General features: G+C 40.8%; 2 protein-coding genes across 4 annotated transcripts in view; both read left to right on the top strand.

Moving 5' to 3' along the window:
* The window catches only part of LOC132389087 (zinc finger protein 239-like), a 274,720-nt gene that overhangs the window by 62,481 nt on the left and 191,515 nt on the right, over positions 1-20,724 (top strand). The gene's annotated exons all lie outside the window — the stretch shown is intronic.
* On the top strand, positions 7,137-8,291 carry LOC132389075 (N-acetyllactosaminide beta-1,3-N-acetylglucosaminyltransferase 3-like). The gene has a single exon (XM_059961489.1). The coding sequence runs from the start codon at positions 7,137-7,139 to the stop codon at positions 8,289-8,291; it is 1,155 nt and encodes a 384-aa protein (XP_059817472.1).

The raw sequence follows: 20,724 nt of genomic DNA, 5'->3' as shown, positions 1-20,724 counted from the left end.
GTATTGGTAAAGTTTGGAATAAATATTGCAATCTAGGAAATATATTCTTTTTTACAGCATTAACTCTACCTATTAATGTTATTGGTAACATAATCCATTTATCAAGATCCTCTTTTATTTTTTTAATAATGGCAAATAATTTTGTTCGTATAATTTTTTTACATCATTATCAACTCTAATACCTATATATTTTACCCCATTTATTACCATCGAAATTGAGTTACTAATCGACATTGATTATAATTTCCTTTGGTAAGGGGTAAAATTTCACTTTTATCCCAATTTACTTTATACCCTGATACCCATATTCTTCCAATCTAAAAGATAATCTTTGCAAAGATTGCAATGGGTTTGTTAAATAAATCAAAACATCATTAGCAAATAAATTAATCTTATATTCTTCTTGATTAACTCTGAAGCCCCCAATGTCTGAATCTGTTCTAATTAATTCAGCTAATGGTACTATTGCCAATCCAAATAAAGCAGGTGATAATGGGCAGCCTAGTTGACCTCGTTAAGCAAAATGGTGTTGAAATCTGACCATTTGTAACTACTTTAGCTTGAGGATTAGTATTTCTGGTTTAAATGCATTGTATAAAAGATTTTCCTAACTCATATTTTTCCAATACCTTAAATAAAAAATCCCATTCCAATCTATTAAATGCTTTTTCTACATCCAAAGCAACTGCCACACTCATTTTCTCTCTTTTTTGTGCCAAATGAATTATACTAAGTAACTGGCTTATATTATCCATTGATTGTCTGTTTTTAATAAAACCTGTTTATCCATATGTATTAATTTTGGTAAATATTTAGATATTCCTTTAGATAAAATGTTGCTATTATTTTATAATCTGTATTCAACAAAGAAGTAGGCCTATATGATGTTGGGTTTAAAGGATCTCTATCTTTTTTTGGCAGAACAGTTATAATCGCTGTTAAAACTGCATTCTTTGCACTTGATATATTTCTTCCATAAAAGGAGGAATTAATCAATCTTTAAACCTTATGAAATTCAGGAGGAAAACCATCTTCTCCTGGGGATTTATTACTCTGAAGTGATCCTAAAGCTTCTTCAACCTCTTTTAATGTAAAGGGCATATCTAATCCTTTCTGTTCTTCCAAATTTAATTTTGGAAGGGTTATTTATGATAAAAATGTATCTATCTCAGTAATCGTATTTTGTGATTCTGATTGATATAGTTCAGTATAATTTCTTTTTAGTTTCATTAATTTGTAAGTGACCTTATACACACTTGTTCTAATTGCATTTATTGTTTTAGAAGCCTGTTCTGTTTTCAACTGCCAAGCAAGAATCTTATGAGATCTTTCACCTAATTCATAATATTTCTGTTTAGTTCTGATAATTACTTTTTCTGTACGATATGTCTGGTGTATTATATTGTAGTTTTTTTTATTTAAAATTGTCTTCGTTTTTCTTCAGTCATATATCTTTGAGATTCTTTTTCTAACTTTATGATATCTTTTTCTAATTGATCTATTTCTGCCAAATATTCCTTCTTAATTTTAGATGTATAACTTATAATCTGACACCTTAAATATGCTTTCATCGCTTCCCATAATACAATTTTATCCTGAACTGAATGTAAATGTGTATTAAAAAAATTTGAATCTGTTTTTTCATAAAATAACAAAAGTCTTGACGTTTTAATAAAATTGAATTAAATCTCCATCAAGAGATCGATTTCTCCTTATCCATCATTATCATTATTATCAAGGGGAATTATTGCTTTATATTCCACACTTTTCACTCTATCTTGAATATTTTTTGATAATAAAAAAATCAACCCTTTAGTAAGTTTTATGTCTATTTGAATAAAATGAATAATCTCTTTCTCTTGGATTATTTTTTCTCCATATATCAATCAGGTTTAAATCTTTCATTTATAATAAAGTTAGTTTTATTACTTTTGATTTTGTAGCAACTTTAGTTGACCTATCCAAAACTGGATCTAAACAAAAATTAAAAGCTCCACCTATTAATATTTTATCATGTGCATCAGCCAAGTTCAAAACAAAACTTCTTGTATGAATTTTACATCATTTTCATTGGGTGCATAAATGTTCATACAAGTCCATAATTCTGAAATAAATTGACAATGTATAATCACATATCTCCCCACAGAATCAATTACTACATTTTATATTTTAATTGGTAAAGATTTATTAACCAAAATTGCAACTCCTCTTGATTTTGAATTAAATGAAGCTGCAATGACATTTGCAACCCAATCTCTCTTTAATTTCTTATGTTCTGTTTCTGATAAATGTGTTTCTTGTAAAAAAGCTATACCTACTTTAATTTTCTTAATATATGTTAAAACTCTTTTTCTTTTCACAGGTCCATTAAGTGCATTAACATTAAAACTTAAAAAAAATAAGTAAATTAATCATTCATAATACATTGGGAACTCTTTGAAATTCTCCATGTTGCTATGAGTCTCTCCCCAACCAACCAGGCAAAAAAAGAAGACTAATAGAAGAAAGGTAACTTATATATAAGGAAAAAAACCCAAAATACTCCCTCACTAATGTTGCGAATAAAAAGAACACAACATTACTTCCCCCCCCCCACTTACGGGTCATGGCAATCGCCATGATTGTACAAGTGAAACTCGCAGCCATCGATCAGGAGCTCCTCCAACTCCCTCGCAAAAAAAAAAAGAAAATATATTAGTGAAGAAACAAAAGAAAATAATTAATGTCTCTGCTCCCAATTCATACTCAACTATTTTTTCCCTTATAAATGTCTGTCAAGTCCAACCTTGTTTCATTCTTCTTCATTAGTCCACTTCATTTCTATAATTCTTTACTCCTCTTCGTGGACATCAGGTAATTCTTATACAAGTTTCTCTGCTTTCCGGTAGTCAACGAAAAATCTTCTTTCTTTGTTATCCAGAAAAATTATCAATTTTGCTGGGTAGCTCAATAAAAATTTATAGCCCTTTTCCCAGAAATATTTTTGCACTGGATTAAATTCCTTCCGCCTCTTCAGAAGATCGTAACTTATGTCCGGATAAAAAAAAACTTTTATCTTCTATTATCAATGGCCCATTTCACTTTTTAGCACCTTGAGTAGCTGCCTTCAAGATCACTTCTTTACCTTGCTCCCTTAAGCATTTTATCAAAATTGATCTCGGATTTTGATCTTGCTGAGGTCTTGGTCTTAAAGCTCTTTGTGCTCTTTCAATTTCAATTACTTGGCTTCCTTCTTTCATTTCCAAAATTTTCGGAATCCATTCTTGAAAGAATTTTATTGGATTTTCTTCCGCTGTACCCTCCATAAGACCAACAATTTTGATATTATTTCGTGCACTTGAGTTTTCAAGCGCATCTATTTTTTCCAACATCCGTTTTCTTTTTATTGTCCAGGATAGATTATTGTCTTGTATCTTATCTATTCTTTCAGTATTTTCTTCCACTTTTACTTCCTTTTCTTCAACTTTATTATCCATCTTCTTTTGTTTTTCCACCACATTATCGAGTGTGTTCTTCATCCTTCTTATAGCTTTTAATTCATTTATAATATATATCAGGATATCTTTTATGACTCCTTTAATCTCCATTATCTTTTCCTCTTCTTCTTCCTCTGAATCTCCCACAGAGTCTGACTCCACTTCCGATATACTTCCAGGTTCGCTTCTAGCCGTAGTTGGGATTTGTAGTTTTGTTACTTTTGCTGATATCTGTTCATGCATACTTGTTTCTTCGCGCATGCATTGTTCTTGCCGTTTCATTTAGAGACCGCCGACGTTGCTGCAAATTCCTGTCCCGCATCAACAGAAGTGCCATGCACTTCGCTTGGAGGAGATCCAACTTGAGTCCGAGGCTTCGCCGATACGGTTAGGCCTTTTCCCACGCCGATTTGCGCAGTCTTCGAAGTAGTAGCTTTCTTCTGTTTCGGTTTTGGAGCCATATCAGAAGATAATACTGAATTATTTATAAATAGTTTCTAGTAGATATTTGTTAACTCTTCTTCATTTAAACCTTATTTCATTACTTTTTACGAGGGAGCTGGATTCCCAACGTCTTGATCCTATGGCAGCACGCGACGTCCGCAGATCTTATTGAATTTTTGAAGAGGTTACGAGGAAAGTTGATGAGGGTAAAGCAGTGGAGGTTGTCTATATGGAGTTCACTAAGGTCTTTGACAAGGTTCTACACGGATGGTTAGTTAGGAAGGTTCAATCTTTAAGTATTAATATTGAAGTAGTAAAATGGATTCAACAGTGGCTGGATGGGAGATGCCAGAAAGTAGTGGTGGATAACTCTTTGTCAGGTTGGAGGCCGGTGACTAGTGGTGTGCGGCAGGGATATGTACTGGGTCCAGTGTTGTTTGTCATATACATAAATGACCTGGATGATGGGGTGGTAAATTGGATTAGTAAGTATGCTGATGATACTAAGATAGGTGGCGTTGTGGATAATGACGTCGGTTTTCAAAGCTGACAGAGAGATTTAGGCCAGTTAGAAGAGTAGACTGAAAGATGGCAAATGGAGTTTAAGACTGATAAGTGTGAGGTGCTGCATTTTGTTAGGACTATTCAAAATAGGACAATCATGTTAAATGGTAGGGCATTGAGGAATGCAGTAGAACAGGGTGATCTAGGAATAATGGTGCACAGTTCCCTGAAGGTGGAATCTCGTGGATCGGGTGGTGAAGAAAGCTTTTGGTATGCTGGCCTTTATAAATCACAGCATTGAGTATAGGAGTTGGGCTGTAATGCTAAAATTGTACAAGGCTTTGCTGAGTCCAAATATAGAGTATTGTGTACAGTTCTGGTCACCGAATTATAGGAAAGCAGTCAACAAAATAGAGTACAAAGAAGATTTACTAGAATGTTACCTGGGTTTCAGCACCAAAGTTACAGAGAAAGGTTGAACAAGTTAGATCTTTACTCTTTGGAGCTTACAAGGTTGAATGAGGACTTGATAGAGGTATATAAAATTATGAGGGGGGTAGATAGAGTTGACGTGGATAGGCTTTTTTCCCATTGAGAGTAGTGGAGATTCAAACAAGAGAACATGAGTTGAGAGTTTGGGGGTAAAAGTTTAGGTTTAACACGCCGGGGAACTTCTTTACTCGGAGAGTAGTAGCTGTGTGGAACAAGGTGGCAGTAGAAGTGGCAGAGGCAGGTTCGATATTGTCATTTAAAAAAAAAATTGGACAGGAACATGGACAGGAAAGGAATGGGGGGTTATGGGCTAAGAGCCGATCGGTGGGACTACGTGAGAGTATGCATTCGACACGGACTAGAAGGGCTGAGATGGCCTGTTTCCGTGCTGTAATTGTTATATGGTTATATGTGAGGTGATGGACATTCAGATGAAGTAGGACTTGTACAGTGAATGGCAAGGCACTGACACGTGCATAGTTCACTAAAAGGCAGGATTGTGAGAAAAAAAACGCGTTTAGCATGCTTGCCTTTATCAGCTATGGTGCAGAGTGTAGGAGCGGGTGATTATTTGCAGTAATATAATTTGTTGTGAGACCACTTTTGGAATATTATCTACAATTTTGCTTACCCTGTTATAGGAAGGACGCTGTCAAGTTGGAGAGGGTGCAGAAGAAATTTACGAGGATGCTTTCTGGACTAGAGGGTCTGGGTTACAGTGAGGCTGGCCATGCTGGACCTTTATTCCTTGGAGAATGAGAGGTGACCTCAGAAGTTTAAAATCATAAGGGGGTATTGATAAGGTAGATCGTCATTATTGGAGAGTTGGAGAGCATGAAATGAAAAGTCACAGAGAGAGGAGAGGAGGGGAATAATTGAAAAGAGACCTTGGGAACAACCTCTGTACACTAAGGACAGTGAGTACCCGGAAGAAGTTACCAGAGGAAGTGGTTGAAGTGGGTTCAACTGCATCATTTAACCGGCATTTGGACATGTACATGGAAGGGAGAGGCTTGGAGAGTTATGGACCAAACTAGACATGTGCGACTAGCAGGGAGGATGCTGTGGTTGGTATGGACCATTTGAGCCGAATGGCCTGTTTAGCCTGCATTACTCTAGTATTCCTTAATTCTAAAGTGACACAAGTTGCATCCCAGTGCAAATACTTTTACTTGTACACATCGTTCTGCTATCAGTCACTGGTGTCTTTTCAGGGCTCCTGGCATCCAAGGGTTTACACATACACATTGTGGATCATGCTAACTATCTGCCCTATTCTGCTGTGAGTTAAAATACAATGAAAATCAGATGTTTGCAGTAGCTATGCTAACACGTTACCTTCCCTGCACTGCCTTATATTCAGTTACTAATCAATGGTCAATAATACATCATCTTCCATAGTATCAGTAACCTGTGAACTCAATCTGAATGGTGAGCGAGCTGGGAACTTACTCTTCAGAATAAAGGTGGGGGTGGGGAATTGGGGAGAGGTGATTTGATAGAGGCGTATAAGCTGGTAAGAGGCATAGATAGAATGGAGAGGCAACAACATTTTCCCAGGGTGGAAATGACTAATATGAGGGGGCATAATGTTAAGGTGATTAGAGAAATGTATAGGGGTTTGTCAGAAGTATTTTTTTTTAACAAAAAGAAAATGGTGGTTGTATGGAATGCGCAGCCTGGGTAGTGAAAAGGGCAGATGAATCAGTGAGATTTAAGAGGCTTTTAGATAGACACATGGATGAAAGAAATGGACAGCTATTTGAGAGAGTAAGGATCAATTGATCTTTGAGCAGATTAAAAGTTCGGTGCAACATCATGGGCCAAAATCCCTGCATTGTTTTATATTGCTCTATGTCTTGCCCAGCTCAGTTTAAGCCCTGAGAGGAGTGACGAGAGCTGTGAAGCGAGGTGCAATAAACCCTTTGGAATCATATACCTTTAAGGCCCAGAAATAAACTATGCGATTTTCATTTTAATGACAGAGATGGTATCCGATAGGTAGATTTGTTTTTCTGCTGGGATGGAATGCTTCAGGTCAATTAAACTTTCAGCAGCGTGTAGGGCTCTGCCTATTCCTTACCTCACCACCATTTTGGGGTCAATATTACAAAGCATTAGTGAACCTCATTATAGTTTAAACTTCCCATTCTTCTAAAGCATCATGTAAATGTAAAGTACTTTGAATTAATCCATATTTTTCTCTACTTCAGGTGAAAGATGAGCGGACATTGGCGATTCTATGAGAAAGTAGTGCTGGGTGTTGTTATTACTCTGCGATTGTTATTCGTGTTCTGGGATAATGACCAACGTCGAGAGATTGATGTTGCAGAAACTGTTCATCGCAATGACCTGCCCAAGGTTGTTACCGGTGATGCAACTGAATCAGTGCTCAAGCCAAAGTGCCACGCGAACAGGACATTGCTGCACCTGTCCTCATTTCATCAAGAGAAAGAGCACATAAAAAACTTCTTGATGTATAAACACTGTCGAGAATTTGACATGATTCAAAATGTTCCAGACAAATGTGGTGGTCGAGAAGAATCTCAGAATGTCTTCCTGCTCCTGGTCATCAAATCTCACCCTTTAAACCAGGATCGGCGGGAAATGATAAGGAAGACCTGGGGCAGAGAACGCGAATTCAATGGGGTCCTAATTAAGAGAGTCTTTATTTCTGGTGTCTCTCCTGACCAAAAAGAAAGTAGGAAATTGAATCAGCTGTTAGCCATGGAAAACAGAGAACACAGAGATATCCTACAATGGGATTTCTTGGATACCTTTTTCAACCTCACCCTCAAACAATACAAGTTGCTGCAGTGGGTCAGTGAATTTTGCCCCAGTGCTAAATTCATCTTCAATGGAGATGATGATGTATTTGCCAATACCGATAACATGGTTGATTACTTGCTAGACATGAAGGTTCACCAACACCTGTTTGTGGGCCGTCTCATTTATGGGTTTGGACCCAAACGCCAGATGTCGAGCAAGTATTATGTGCCAGAAATAGTGACCACCATTAAGTCGTACCCACCATACATTGGTGGAGCGGGCATACTTATGTCTGTGTATACAGCTCACATCATTTTCCACATAGCCCAAGACCTTGAACTATACCCCATTGATGATGTATTTTTGGGGATGTGTCTGGCCAAGGCTGGACTAGCCCCACACTCCCATAGCGGATTTAGGACAGCTGGAGTCAGGGTTCCTTCAACCCAAGATGAATCCTTCAATCCTTGCTATTACCGTGAGTTGCTGCTAGTGCACCGTTTTCGGCCTTTCGAACTGCTACTGATGTGGGATGCGGTGCATGATGCTAATCTGAAATGTGTTCGTTCTCCCCAGAAGTCTGCATCCACGGAGAGGACCACATGAGTCATGAGAGGATGTAGCAACTGTTGGAATGTAATGCAGTTTGTGCACATGTGTTAATCAGTTGTTTATGCAATGTAAGAGGTTTAATTCCTAAATTCTATAGGAGTATACATTAATTCATAGAGTTGGTGCCTTTCTACATTCTACAAATATTTGAAAAGCTGTTAGGTGTCATCACTCAGCCTAATTATTAATGCACCCATAATGACATTACAATATTGCCAGGAGCACCACAATTTAAGTCAATTGTAAAGTTATTCCAAGTGAGCAGTCCTTGTTGCATTGCGTGCACATAGGTACAGCATGTTCACTTGGGGCATTTGTATAATAAGCCACCAATAAAATTTTTAGTAACAGTTATTTCTGTGTATTTTCTTCTTGCCGTTTCTTACATGACACTTGCAAAATGTGAAAGAGACAAATGTATTTCTTGGACTGGAACTGTGAGAACAACAAAGAATCTAGATCTGAAATTGTCTCAGGGTTGGAGGAATGGAGAAACTTATGGTCATCACTTCTGTACTCAAATGTCAGCTTGCATTGTGTCTGTGTAACTACATATCAAATAAAAGCACACACGCAGGAGATGGCTTGAACTGGAGTATTTACATTGCAGAGAGGGAAAGAGATCAATGAACATGTGGGGACAACAGATCAATATGCATACATAGACGGCAGTCCATATGTAGTGCGAAGGGGAGTGGCATTAGATTTGGCAGGTGTCATGTCTAAGACAATGTACTCGGTTGCCAGTGTCATGTTGCTTGTGTTGACACGGTCATCACTGAGAGGTAAGTCCGGTAGCTTTCACTAGTGGCCAACCTGGACATCGGAAATCTGGAGAGGAGGGAACTTCAATAAGGCTCACTGTCCGAGTGGCAATAGAGCAATCGGTGACCAATCAACTAGCGGCCAATCGGCATTTGGGATTGATTAGTAAGAGCAAATTAAAGGAAGGTGGGGCAAACCCAGTGGCCGTCTTCTGAGTAGAAACATAGAAAACCTACAGCACAATATGGGCCTCTCGGCCCTCAGAGCTGTGCCGAACATGTCCCTACCTTAGAACTACCTAGGCTTTACCCACAGCCCTCTTTTTCAAAGCATGTGACCATCCAGGAGACTCTTAAAAAACCGTATCTTTTCCGCCTCCAGCACCGCCGCCGGCAGCTCATTCCACGCACTCACCTCTCTCTGTGTAAAAAAAAACTTACCCCTGACATATCCTCTGTACTTACTTCCAAGCACCTTAAACTATGCCCTCTCATTCTAGCCATTTCAGCCCTGGGGAAGTCTCTGACTGTCCACACTATCAAGGCCTCTGTCAGGCGACCTCTCATCCACCATCGCTCCGAGAAAAGGCCGAGTTCACTCAACCTATTCTCATAAGGCATGCTCCCCAATTCAGACAACATCCTTGTAAATCTCCTCTGCACCCTTTCTATGGTTTCCATGTCCTTCCTGTAGTGAGGCAACTATAACTGAGCACAGTACTCCAAGTGGGATCGGACCAGGGTCCTATATAGATGCAACATTGCCACTCAGCTCTTATACTCAATCCCACAATTGGTGAAGGCTAATGCACTATATGCCAACTTAACCACAGAGTCAACCTGTGTAGCAGCTTTGTGTGTTCTGTGGACTCGGAACCAGATCCCTCTGATCCTCCGCACTGCCAAAAGTTTTGCCTTTAATGCCATATTCTGCCATCATAGTGTAGGGACTGCGGTCTGCAGTCAGGTACTCAGGATCACTCAGCATAATGTTGCACGAACATTATTAGCAAAACACTCCGACACAAGACGGGTTTCATTTTGTTACAGACAGAAATGCCAGTTTGGTACTACAAGTAAATTGCATTTCCACATCAGTGGAGAAGTGTGCTGACACCCCTCGCTGTCTGTAAAAGCTGTGACGAGATGCTGAGGTGTATTCAATATGGACTGTGCCTTTAAAAAGAGAGAGAGTTGGTGTACATCGATTCAGAGAGAGAGAGAGAGAGAGAGAGAGAGAGAGAGAGAGAGAGCACGGAGCAGCTCGTGAGTCGCCATGGTTACGTAAGGGCGGGGCTATATAATGGGCAGCTGGCGTTCAGCATGTTTGGGATATATTCAAGGTCAGCCTGCTTTTCACACTTTTCTCACAGACACACGGAAGACACGAACAGAAATACAGAGGAAATAGACACTGGATGAACGTTCAGTGCCCAGGAAAGGGTGGGTTTTGATCGCAGTGTCGGAAAGGGGTGGCCGGTGGAATGTTATCGGTGCGTTTAACCTTTGATAACTTTACTGCGTGAAGGCGGTACTCTTTTGTGTGATCACAAAACTTTAACAGGACTTCGGAATGCAACTGAACGATCAACGACATCAGCTTACTTGGAAAACAAATCACCTCTCTCTCTCTCTCTCCTCAATTCTACTCTTAATATCGCGAAATGAACTGACGTCATTCCTATACCATCGTAAGACTGTATCATTTACCACCTAAGCTGAAGATGTTTGAGGTTTTATATTTACACGCTTACATATGCATAAACTCTGCTAATCTGTTTGGTTTATCTGGTTTTATATTACGAGATTACGTGGATACTGTTAAGTAGTGTTTTGTTTGATCGAGAGTACCGTATCTTGCTATAGTTAAGTAAGTCGATTAATTATTTAAAATTATTTAAATTAATTATTAATTAATTACACCTTGCTTTTCCAGACTACTCTCAATGCGTTGGATAATAAAGTGCAGGAGAATAAAAAAAAAACAATAGACCATATATATATTAGTACCGACCGCTGGATGATCGCGATAGCTTTGCTTGGAAGGGACTTGCCAAGTATTATGTAATGATGAATTGTCCTCGGTGTTGAGACTATGCTGGTCATGGGGTATGAAGGGAAGTATCTGGACAAACAGGAACATTAACGATAGTCAGTATGGGCCAGTGCGTAGTAGGTCATGTCTAACCAATCTCACAGAGCTTTAGGACGTAGTAACCAGGAATGGTGTTGACAGCAAGGCAGTGGATGCGTCTGCAGGGACTTCAGCAAGGAATTTGCAAGATTTACACGGAAGGATGGTCGGGACGGTTCAGTCGCTTGGCTTTCACGATGAAGTAGTAAATTGGATTAGCCATTGGCTATGTTGGGGAAACTAGAGTGTGGTAATGGATGGTTGTCTCTCTGATTGGAGGCTAATGGAGAGAGGAGATCCGCAGGAATCGTTGCTGTGTCCGTTGTTACTTGTAATCTATATCCACGATCTCGATAATAATGTCGTTAACTGGATCAGCAAATTTGCCGATGACACCAACATTACGGATGTAGTTGACAGCGAGGAATACTCCCGGAGCATGAGGCGGGATCTGGACCAATGGACAAATGGCCTGAAAAATGGCAGATGGGATTTAGATCAGACAAATGTTAGACGTTGCTCTTTGGGCGGACCAGCCAGGGTGGGTCTGACTCAATGAGAAATAGGGCACTGAGGAGTACGACAGAGCAAACGAATCTGGGAATGCAGGTCCATAATTCAACGAAAGTTGCGGCACTGTTACACAAGGTCGTAAAAGAAACTTTTCGGACATTGGCCGTCATAGACCAAAGTACTGAGTACAGGAGTTGGGACGATATTTTGCTGCTGTTTAAGGCTTTATTGGGGCCTAATTTGGAATAGTGTGTGCAAGAAAGATTAAAATATGATTAAAATAATGCAGAAAAAATTACACGGCTAATGCTGGGACGGACTGAATGTTTTTAATTAAAAGGAAAGATTACACGTGTTAGCAGTTTATTCCCGGGCGGGTAGAAGACTGAGGGGAGATTTGATAGAGGTATACAACATTATGAGGCGTATAGAGAGTGTAAATACAAGCGGGTTTTCTCCACTGATATCGGGCGAGAATACAACTGACGATCATGGGTGAAGTGTGAAATGTGACATGTTTAAGGGAAACATGAGGGGGAAATTCTTCTGCCTGAGGGTGGTCAGAGTGTAGACAGAGCTGCCAACACAAATGGTAATTGAGATTCCGATGCCAATCTTTAAGAGATGTTTGGAGAGGTACATGGATGAGAGGGATATGGATGGCCACGGTCCGGGTGAGGTCGATGGCAGTAGGCAATTTAAATAATTCCTCACTGACCTGACGGGCTGGAGACCCTGTTTCTGTGCTGTGGTTTCCTATGGCTGTCTGACTGTGTATCTGGGTTAGAGCTTCAGCGTCACACAGCACCGACCGATCTAGAAAGTCGTTGATACTGTTCGATCCCTCTGTCCTTGCAACACTGAAGTAATTTGGATGGTTATTCTGTATTCCCCAATTGCCTGCGATGGGTTTAAAGGGAGACAAGTGTGAGCCTGATTATTGCTTTGCCTTCGCTGCGTTTTTAGTTTGTGTAGTTTTGTGTGTTTCATTTATTATTGATTTCAGAGGGAGACACGGATTCCACATCGGCCATGTGGATTCAGTGTTAAAAGGAGCATTTCTACACCCGATATGATAAAACCACGATTCAGAGGTAAATTGGCATTTGGATAAGTTGGTGTGTACTTGAATTGTGAATTCGGATTGCCATTTTGGACGGCTGGTTCTTTTAATAAGCACCAGAAGCTGCTGCTGAGCACTTTGAAATGCTGGTTTCTAGTTGTAGGGCTCCATTGGAAAAGATGCTTTGAAGTCATTGTAGCATTTGCCCTGTAATATGTAAATGACAGGTCAGTTTAGAAATCGCGCTGGTGCAGTCAATCACTCAGCGATTTGCTGGCATCTTCAGCCCTAATTCCATTAATTATCCAGGTGCTACGGTGTGATCAGATTAAATCGATTATTTCCTCAGCCCTGTTTCTGAGAGCACTGGTAACTGCAGACACGCAATAGAGTTGTAAACTGCAGCAGAATTTCGACTCTGCATGAGGAACACGGCTGCGCTCTGTCTTCCAGCCAGAATTCACTCTGTCCACCACATCATCTGCCTTCTGTTAGGAAGCCAATACTGAATCAACGTAGCCAGGTTTCCCTCGATCCCATGCCTCCTGACTTTCTGAATGAGTCTACTATGGGGAACTGATCAAACACCTGACCATAATTAATGCACCCACATCGACTGTCCTGGTTCATCCGTTAGTTTTATTTTCACTTTCAAATAATTCAATCTGACTCATTAATGACAACATGCCATGTTGTCTCTCCGCAGCCAGACTACATCTCTCCAAATACTCATAAGTTCCTCCTTCAATAATCCTCTCCAGTAGATTACCCACAACCGATGTAAGACTCCCTGGTCTATAATTCCAAAAACTACCCCTATTATCTTTCGTCAACAGATGAACAACATTTTCCACCCTCCAATCATCTAGTTCTACTTCCGTGGCCAGCGAAGGCACAAATATCCTGTCCAAAAGCGCAGCAATATTTTTTCTTGCCTTCCAAAATTACCTGGACTATATCACTTCCGGTATCGGGGAATCATCTATCGTAATGTTTTCCAAGTTTACAGCGCATCCTCTTTCTTAGCGTCGGCATGTTCTGGCATATCTGCCTTTATACGTTGTGTTCGCATTGATCAATGTATTCAGTGAGGAGCTTCACCGCCTCTTTGGACTCCAGACACAAGTTTTCCTCTTTTACCTCTGATCTGCCCACACTCTCTCCAGTCTCCTCCTGTTCTTCACAGTGCAACTCGTCAAGGATTTCTCAAATCCCCTCTATGTCTTTTAAGTCCATTGTTAAATTCCTTTCTGTCTACATTGTGACTCGCTGTAGCATTACCTGATCCTTTCTTCCTTTTCTGTTAGTATCGTTCTTTCTTCCTCTTGACGTGTTGTTCCAAATTTCTTCTCTCCCAGGGTTACTTTACACTGTCATCCTTTCCCTGCGTCAGTGGGCCAAGCCTATACTGAACCCCGTGTCAGTGCTCCCTAAACAATCCTCTCATATCTGTCGCGCAATAACCCGAGTGCATCATTTCCCAATTTACGTTCCTAAGCTCCTGCCAGGCAGCACCACAAATCGCTGACCCCCAATTAAATAGAACCCATGCTCCCTGGTCCTAACTGTGCAAGGTAAATATCGGGAAGTTCTCCCTGTTGTTCTGAAATGCGGACCCGCGGAAAGATCTGTCACGACCCGTTTCCTTTTCTAATATCAGATCTGGTATGGAAAGTTCGCCAGTCAGCATTTCTTCTTATAGAGACATGAATCCTTCCTGAACACAACTGAGAGTTTATGCCTTTGCTAAACATTTTACCCTGGATAGGTGCCAAAAACTATTAGGGAAGTTGCAGTTGCCCGTGCCAATAACATGGCTCATGTCCAAGTTCCACTCTCCGATCGGTTCCTCACTGATCCCGTTGCGTTTGTTTTTGTTAATCTTGTGGGCGGCTGTACAGAATACTCCAACTGGCGAGATCGCGCCCATTTCAAAAGGGAGAATAGAAACAGTGTTCGTCTCCCAGTCTATTAAAAAACGAACGCACCACGTTGTCCTCCCTTTCTGCAGCTGTGACACTATCCCTGGTTTCCCATCGCACTCCCTTTACAATCTGTTACCCGACCCTGTCCATTTTTAAACATGTAAAACCAGAAATTCCTGAAGCCATCTCTGTCCTAGTGACAGTCGAGTGTCTGTGATAGTTTGGAACATAATTCAACCAATGTAACAATCACTCCAGCAGCATTGAACGTTTGTATTGCTACCTACCTGAACAGTATGGGGCAAACAATCTTCCACCAATTTTGCAATTTCCGGATGACCAGGATGAATTCCGGATGAATTTATGACAAATTTGCAAAATCTGTTCATTGTAAAAGGCCTTTATTTGAAAGCTCCGCTGAATTACCATTAGACACGGGCGTTATCTACACAGATGGCCATTTAATGTAAACACATGCTTCATTCCATTCCTCAGCTCTTCTCTGAATTTCCTCTGTGTCAGTGTATAGATACAAGTATTGGTGCACATGCTGATAAATTGTAACATGAACCCAAGTTGTTGGAGGATGTATACCGAGGAACTCAAATATCTGTCCTGGTAAAAATAGTTTTGAGTTTGCCATTTCAGGGAATGGGCTACAGAGGGCATCCAAAATAATATGAAATTAGCTGATATAGAAAACAACAAAATCATCGATTTTCTGCGTTTTTCCACCTCGGCGTCTTTCTGATTGTCGGTGCTGTGCCGAAGCCTTCTGCGGACTCTATTTGCCACAACGATATGCCTTACGGTTAACCCGTTAATCACCAGGATTAATCCGATTGGTAGCAATGGTGTTAAAATACAGTCCAGTAATTCGTATCCTCTCCACACGGGTGAAGTAACGTATTCCTGTGTGCGGATGCACCGCCACGGCGAGTTGTCAATGATGACGTAAGGCTCAAGGGCAAAGTAAAACGGGGCACATTTCCCGCAGCTCACTATAACCACGGTCACCATAACCACCGTTGCTGTTCTCTCGGTGCAGTATCGCTCCCGCAGCTTTCGGCAACATATTGTGATGAAGCGATCGAAGGTAAAACTGACCGTGAACCAAACAGAACAGTCCTGCGTCACAACCTTAAATACAAGTGTCAGAGCGCATACAGGAGTGATAAGCAGGGATCTGGAATAAATGTAGATATTGTTGGTCTGTTCCACTAAAGCAGCAACAATAACCACCATCAGATCCGCTGTTGCCATTCCGACCAGGTAACGGGTGATGCATTTGGAGAGTCCGCATTTTCCCCGAGATAGGATCACAATCGCCGTTAAATTAACTAGAAGAAATTTGGAAACAAAATAAAAATATGTTCAGCAGCAACTCTCTGAATGCCTCCATGGGGGTGGTCTGTTTGGAACTGGAATGCGGGGGTCCAGTGTGTGCGGTCTCGGTCGCTGCACTCCGGCTGGAGGACAATGACGGATGTGAGTGTCAGTGGATTGGCGACCTTCCCACAGTTTAGAGCAAAGAATCTGAGATCCACGACTCACGGACCGGTGAATGGAAGATCGTAAACAAACAATTTCCATTATTAGGGGCGAAACAATTGAAGGGTTTGTTTGTAGTGGAGAAAAAGTGGAATCAAAAGATACAAAACACAAATTATCATTTACTGAGTTACAGAGGAACAGACCGACGTCTCGAAAATAGACTGGACCATCATTTAAATAAGCTGCCACGTTGTTATAAGGTCGAAGTGACTGCACTGATAGAGACTCGGACCTGGAAAAGCAGAGACTAACATCACTTCAGAAAACCTAGCGAGATGAAATTATGAAACAGTGACAATATCGGCACCAATGTAATTGACAAAAGAAGAAAACACTGCGATTAAAGTATGGAAATGGAAAGAAAACCATTAGATGCCTGAACCCTCCATTCCGGAAACACGTTTCAGCCGACGGTAGCATCTGTGCTTAGTAAAAGTGCGGATACCGCAGCAGAGTAACGACGGCACCATACATAAAGTAACCAGCTCCGGCATCTTACCGGGGACACCAACCGCTACAAGTGTGGGATAGAAAATTCCCGCGATGTAATAAATCGTCGAATATCCCATATTCCGTCAGAAGCAGCTTTCAGTTGTACGGAGCGTTTCAGCTGCTCAGATGGACTGGTGATCGGTTTAGCAGACTTTTATTGAGGAGAAAGCAATTCCCCTGAGGCAATTAGCGTGACTGTCACGTCAGGGACATTAGTGACAACCAACTGCAAAAACACTTACGTTAAACTATTGTTACTCACTGTTCCCGTGTCATTAATTTGACTCCTCACGGGATATTGCAATCTAAGTTCTTTAAAATAAAATATGATGTGAATTTTCCATGTTATCTTCCATGATTCCTGGCTTCAGGGATTTAAATAGTTTATTTTTTTTAAAATATCTGTGTTACTTTTAAAATTGGTAATCATCTTGAAGTCGATTTAAATTGTAACAGTCGACGGAGTACATTTACTTCTGAAATTGAGGGAAGGAATTTGTTCTAGCTGGTGAAATGGAGAACATTTCTTTATTAAAGGGGAACTTCCGTTCATCTTTACTTTCATTTGTTCCAGTTATTCCGGGGGTTTGATTGATGAAAATCACAGTGACAGCTGACCTGTATTACAAAAACACTGCACGTATATTCCTCCAAACACCGTAGAAGATCCACAGTGATATTCCAGAGACCTGTGATCAAAAAGGGAAACTGTCTTCGGGAAATTAGCAAGGGCTGTGGAGAATTTGAAGAACAATGTTTTCCTTCGCACACATGGGCCGTTTTATAGGAACCTGACCTCTGCCAGTCAATGACCTGACCACCGCATACCCGTAACATGCGATGCAGTCTATTTAAATTTAAAGGTACTCACACCTGCCACGATTCCACCACCATTTCTCCATTCATTCTCTGTCTGAAAAAAAAGTAGCAAGTAGAAATCTGTGAACAATCCGCAGGTTCCCAGGCTGTTCTATTATTTTCCACGAAGTTGTATTTTTTTTTCTCCTGATTTACTGTCAGGTATTTTGCCTTTCCAGCGTCACGATGTGTATGTGCAGAACAGCGGATGTGTTCAAGCTGTCAATTACACTTCTTCCCGCTCCTGCAGTGTGGTTCTCGCACCGATGAGCGGCCCTCGGTTTATTGGAGAGAGTCTCATCACTCCGTTTCCATCGTGGAAATCATACTAATGTGTGGCTCTTCGTTCACTCGAGAAAGTATGAACACTGTCTTAAAATTTACCCACCGGAAAGTGAATCATCTATAACATTACCGGTTGAACTCCATCTGCAACTTTCCAGCGCTGTTCTGCATCCTGTCACTGTTCTGTTGCAATCTGTGACAACCTTCTATACTGTCCATAATTGCACCAAACTCCACATCATTGAAAATACAATAATCTATCCTTCCACCTCCTCATCCAAATCATTCATAAAAACATAAATGCCGAGAATCTCTGTAGGACACCTGTCAACAACATCCAGGGAGAAAACGCTACATCCACAACTATTCTCCTGTGGGCGTCAGTTCTGAATCCATCAGCCAACTTTCCCTGGATACCAAACCTTCTGACGTTAAGCATGGTCCTATCAAGGATGACTTTAACGTCTTGTTAAAATCTATTCATATCAGATCAATTATCCCCCACTTTATTTGCAGAAGACAACGTAACAAACACGTTCTCCCATCTGTTTCTCTCTTCTGTTGTCTCCGTCTTTAGGCAAGTGCGAAGATGTGATCTGTCATCCTCTGGGTACAAACTGGAAGTGATTGCCCAGCTCATTGAGGGAGCAACTGCTCCTTCATCCACGTAACCTTCGATTGCCTGAAACATAGTTATGAGGAGTATCTCATCTCGGACCAGAGCATCCCATTGACAATATGTTTTCCGGAACTCAGCTACTAGAGGACATTGACTATCTCCAAGGGGTTTGAGTTGGTTAATATGATACCAATCCAACGTATTTGGAGCAGTTTGAACTCGATATACTGCTGGACTGGCTCTGTCAGTGATGTCATATGTCCCGACAATTCGCGAAGCTGTAAAGGGGGTCGGCTGATGTAGAGACATTATAAACTTCTGTCCTATTTCCTTGTTTGCCCTTGTTTGCTTTGCTGCTTCTTCCGTCTCCTATTATGCACGGCAACATAATGGGCCTCCTCAATAGAGTCAATTAATTGCTATTTGCATTTGTCCTTTCCAGTGCCACTATACTCGGCTGATGATAAATCCAACCCAAACAAACATTCTAACTCTTTCATTTTAGCTAACATTGTCATTAAAGTTATATTCATCCATTCAACAATTGCACTGCATTGTGGTCGATGACAGATACCAACTGTGTTTTAACCCAAACGGTTTCATTACATTTTGGATCACGTGTGCGGTGCAGAGGGGACCATGATTGATTCTAGAGTGCTTGTCAATTGCCAACGGGTAAAAACTCTCTCCAAACAAAATCTTGGCCGTAACATCAGCGGTTTTCATTATCTATTTGGGTATAGATGAAGAAACCTCTACACACTTGGTGAAAACATCCACTATTTCGAGGATATATTTTAGTCCACCAGGGGATGGAGATAAAAATCCAACAACATGATCCTATAAAGTAACACATGCTCCTTCTACGGAGCATATCTTAAAATACTTCTATAGCCAATTCATCTGGTTTATTACTGGGCACAAAACAAGCAATTCTTGCAATAATGGTGTACATCCCCTCGCAAATCCGGCTATCAACACAGATTCTTCAGCTTTTCCATTGTTCTATCTGCTCCTTGATGCCCACAAATGTCATGGCAACAATACATAATCTGGAACCACAAATCTACCATTATTAAGCACAATCCCATTCTGTGCCTGTATCTCTCGACTCTCCACCTACTCTTCAGAATCCTCTCCCCTTTGTACATTTTCTAACTCCTGATCCTGTTGCTGTGTCATGACTAACTCTATATGTATACAGTTTCGTGGTTTCTCTGCCATCGCTATCTCTAGATGTGGATTCCATTTCATCATCCAACTTGATTCCAGTTTGGCGAACTCACCAGCCTTGTTGCTCCCTTCCGGGGATGTCTTTAACTGAGCCCTCAGCTTTTTTCATCCATCATTGTTTCCTCTTGCCTTCTCAAATATTTACTCCATCAAGGGAGCTGATGGTAAAGGTTTACTGTCTATTGAGATATTACCTCCAGCTTCCCAAAACGGTAAATATTCAGTCAAAGCACATGGGTATGCAGTGACTCCCATCTGGTTCGTAGCCCGCAGTAACTCACTCATTCATGAATTTATCTAAGCTTCTGATGGAGACATTATTGGGAAGAGCAGTAGAAATATCTCAGCGGAATTATTTCGTTTTGTTTTTCAACAGAATCTGGAAATTGTGATAAGTAGTGGCCCAAGTATAAGGAAAAAAATAGGATTAGAGGATTCCAGGATTCCAGAAGCACAGGCAGCGACAGCTCCTAGGAGACCAACCATCACAGAAGTGGATGATCCCTAGTCAAAAACTTGATTACATCAGGATTAAGAGAAACGACGAGACAGCGTAGACCCATTGCGCGGGTGTTATCTTTCCGATTATTTCACGGTCTTTGGAGGGTACGGGTAACCTATGGGTGCATGCAGGTGTTTACTGTACATTTATAGCACGGCCGCTTTCGACCAACGGCGCTAACATTTCGAAGAACTCTCGCAATTTTTTATCTGTGACTCACCTGCTATTACACCATGTCACCTCATTCCGCCAATTCATTCCCTTCCATCAATCGGCCTGTTCTGGTCAAAGACATTTGTCTTTCTATGAGTTCCATAACGGATGTTGTTTCAAGGTATAATACAGAATCAAAGACCAGTAGAACTCGTCCAGTGAACAGAGTGCGTTTAAAGAGAATCTCACTTACACACAGCCCCGGGACTGGGTCCAGAGCGTCAGTCTCAAATCCAACGTAGAAGTGACGGGACGGTAAAGGTAAATTAGAC

The sequence above is a fragment of the Hypanus sabinus genome, unplaced genomic scaffold, assembly GCF_030144855.1.
Source record: "Hypanus sabinus isolate sHypSab1 unplaced genomic scaffold, sHypSab1.hap1 scaffold_47, whole genome shotgun sequence".
Classification (NCBI taxonomy): Eukaryota; Metazoa; Chordata; class Chondrichthyes; order Myliobatiformes; family Dasyatidae; genus Hypanus; species Hypanus sabinus.
This window is presented reverse-complemented; position numbering and strand designations above follow the sequence as displayed.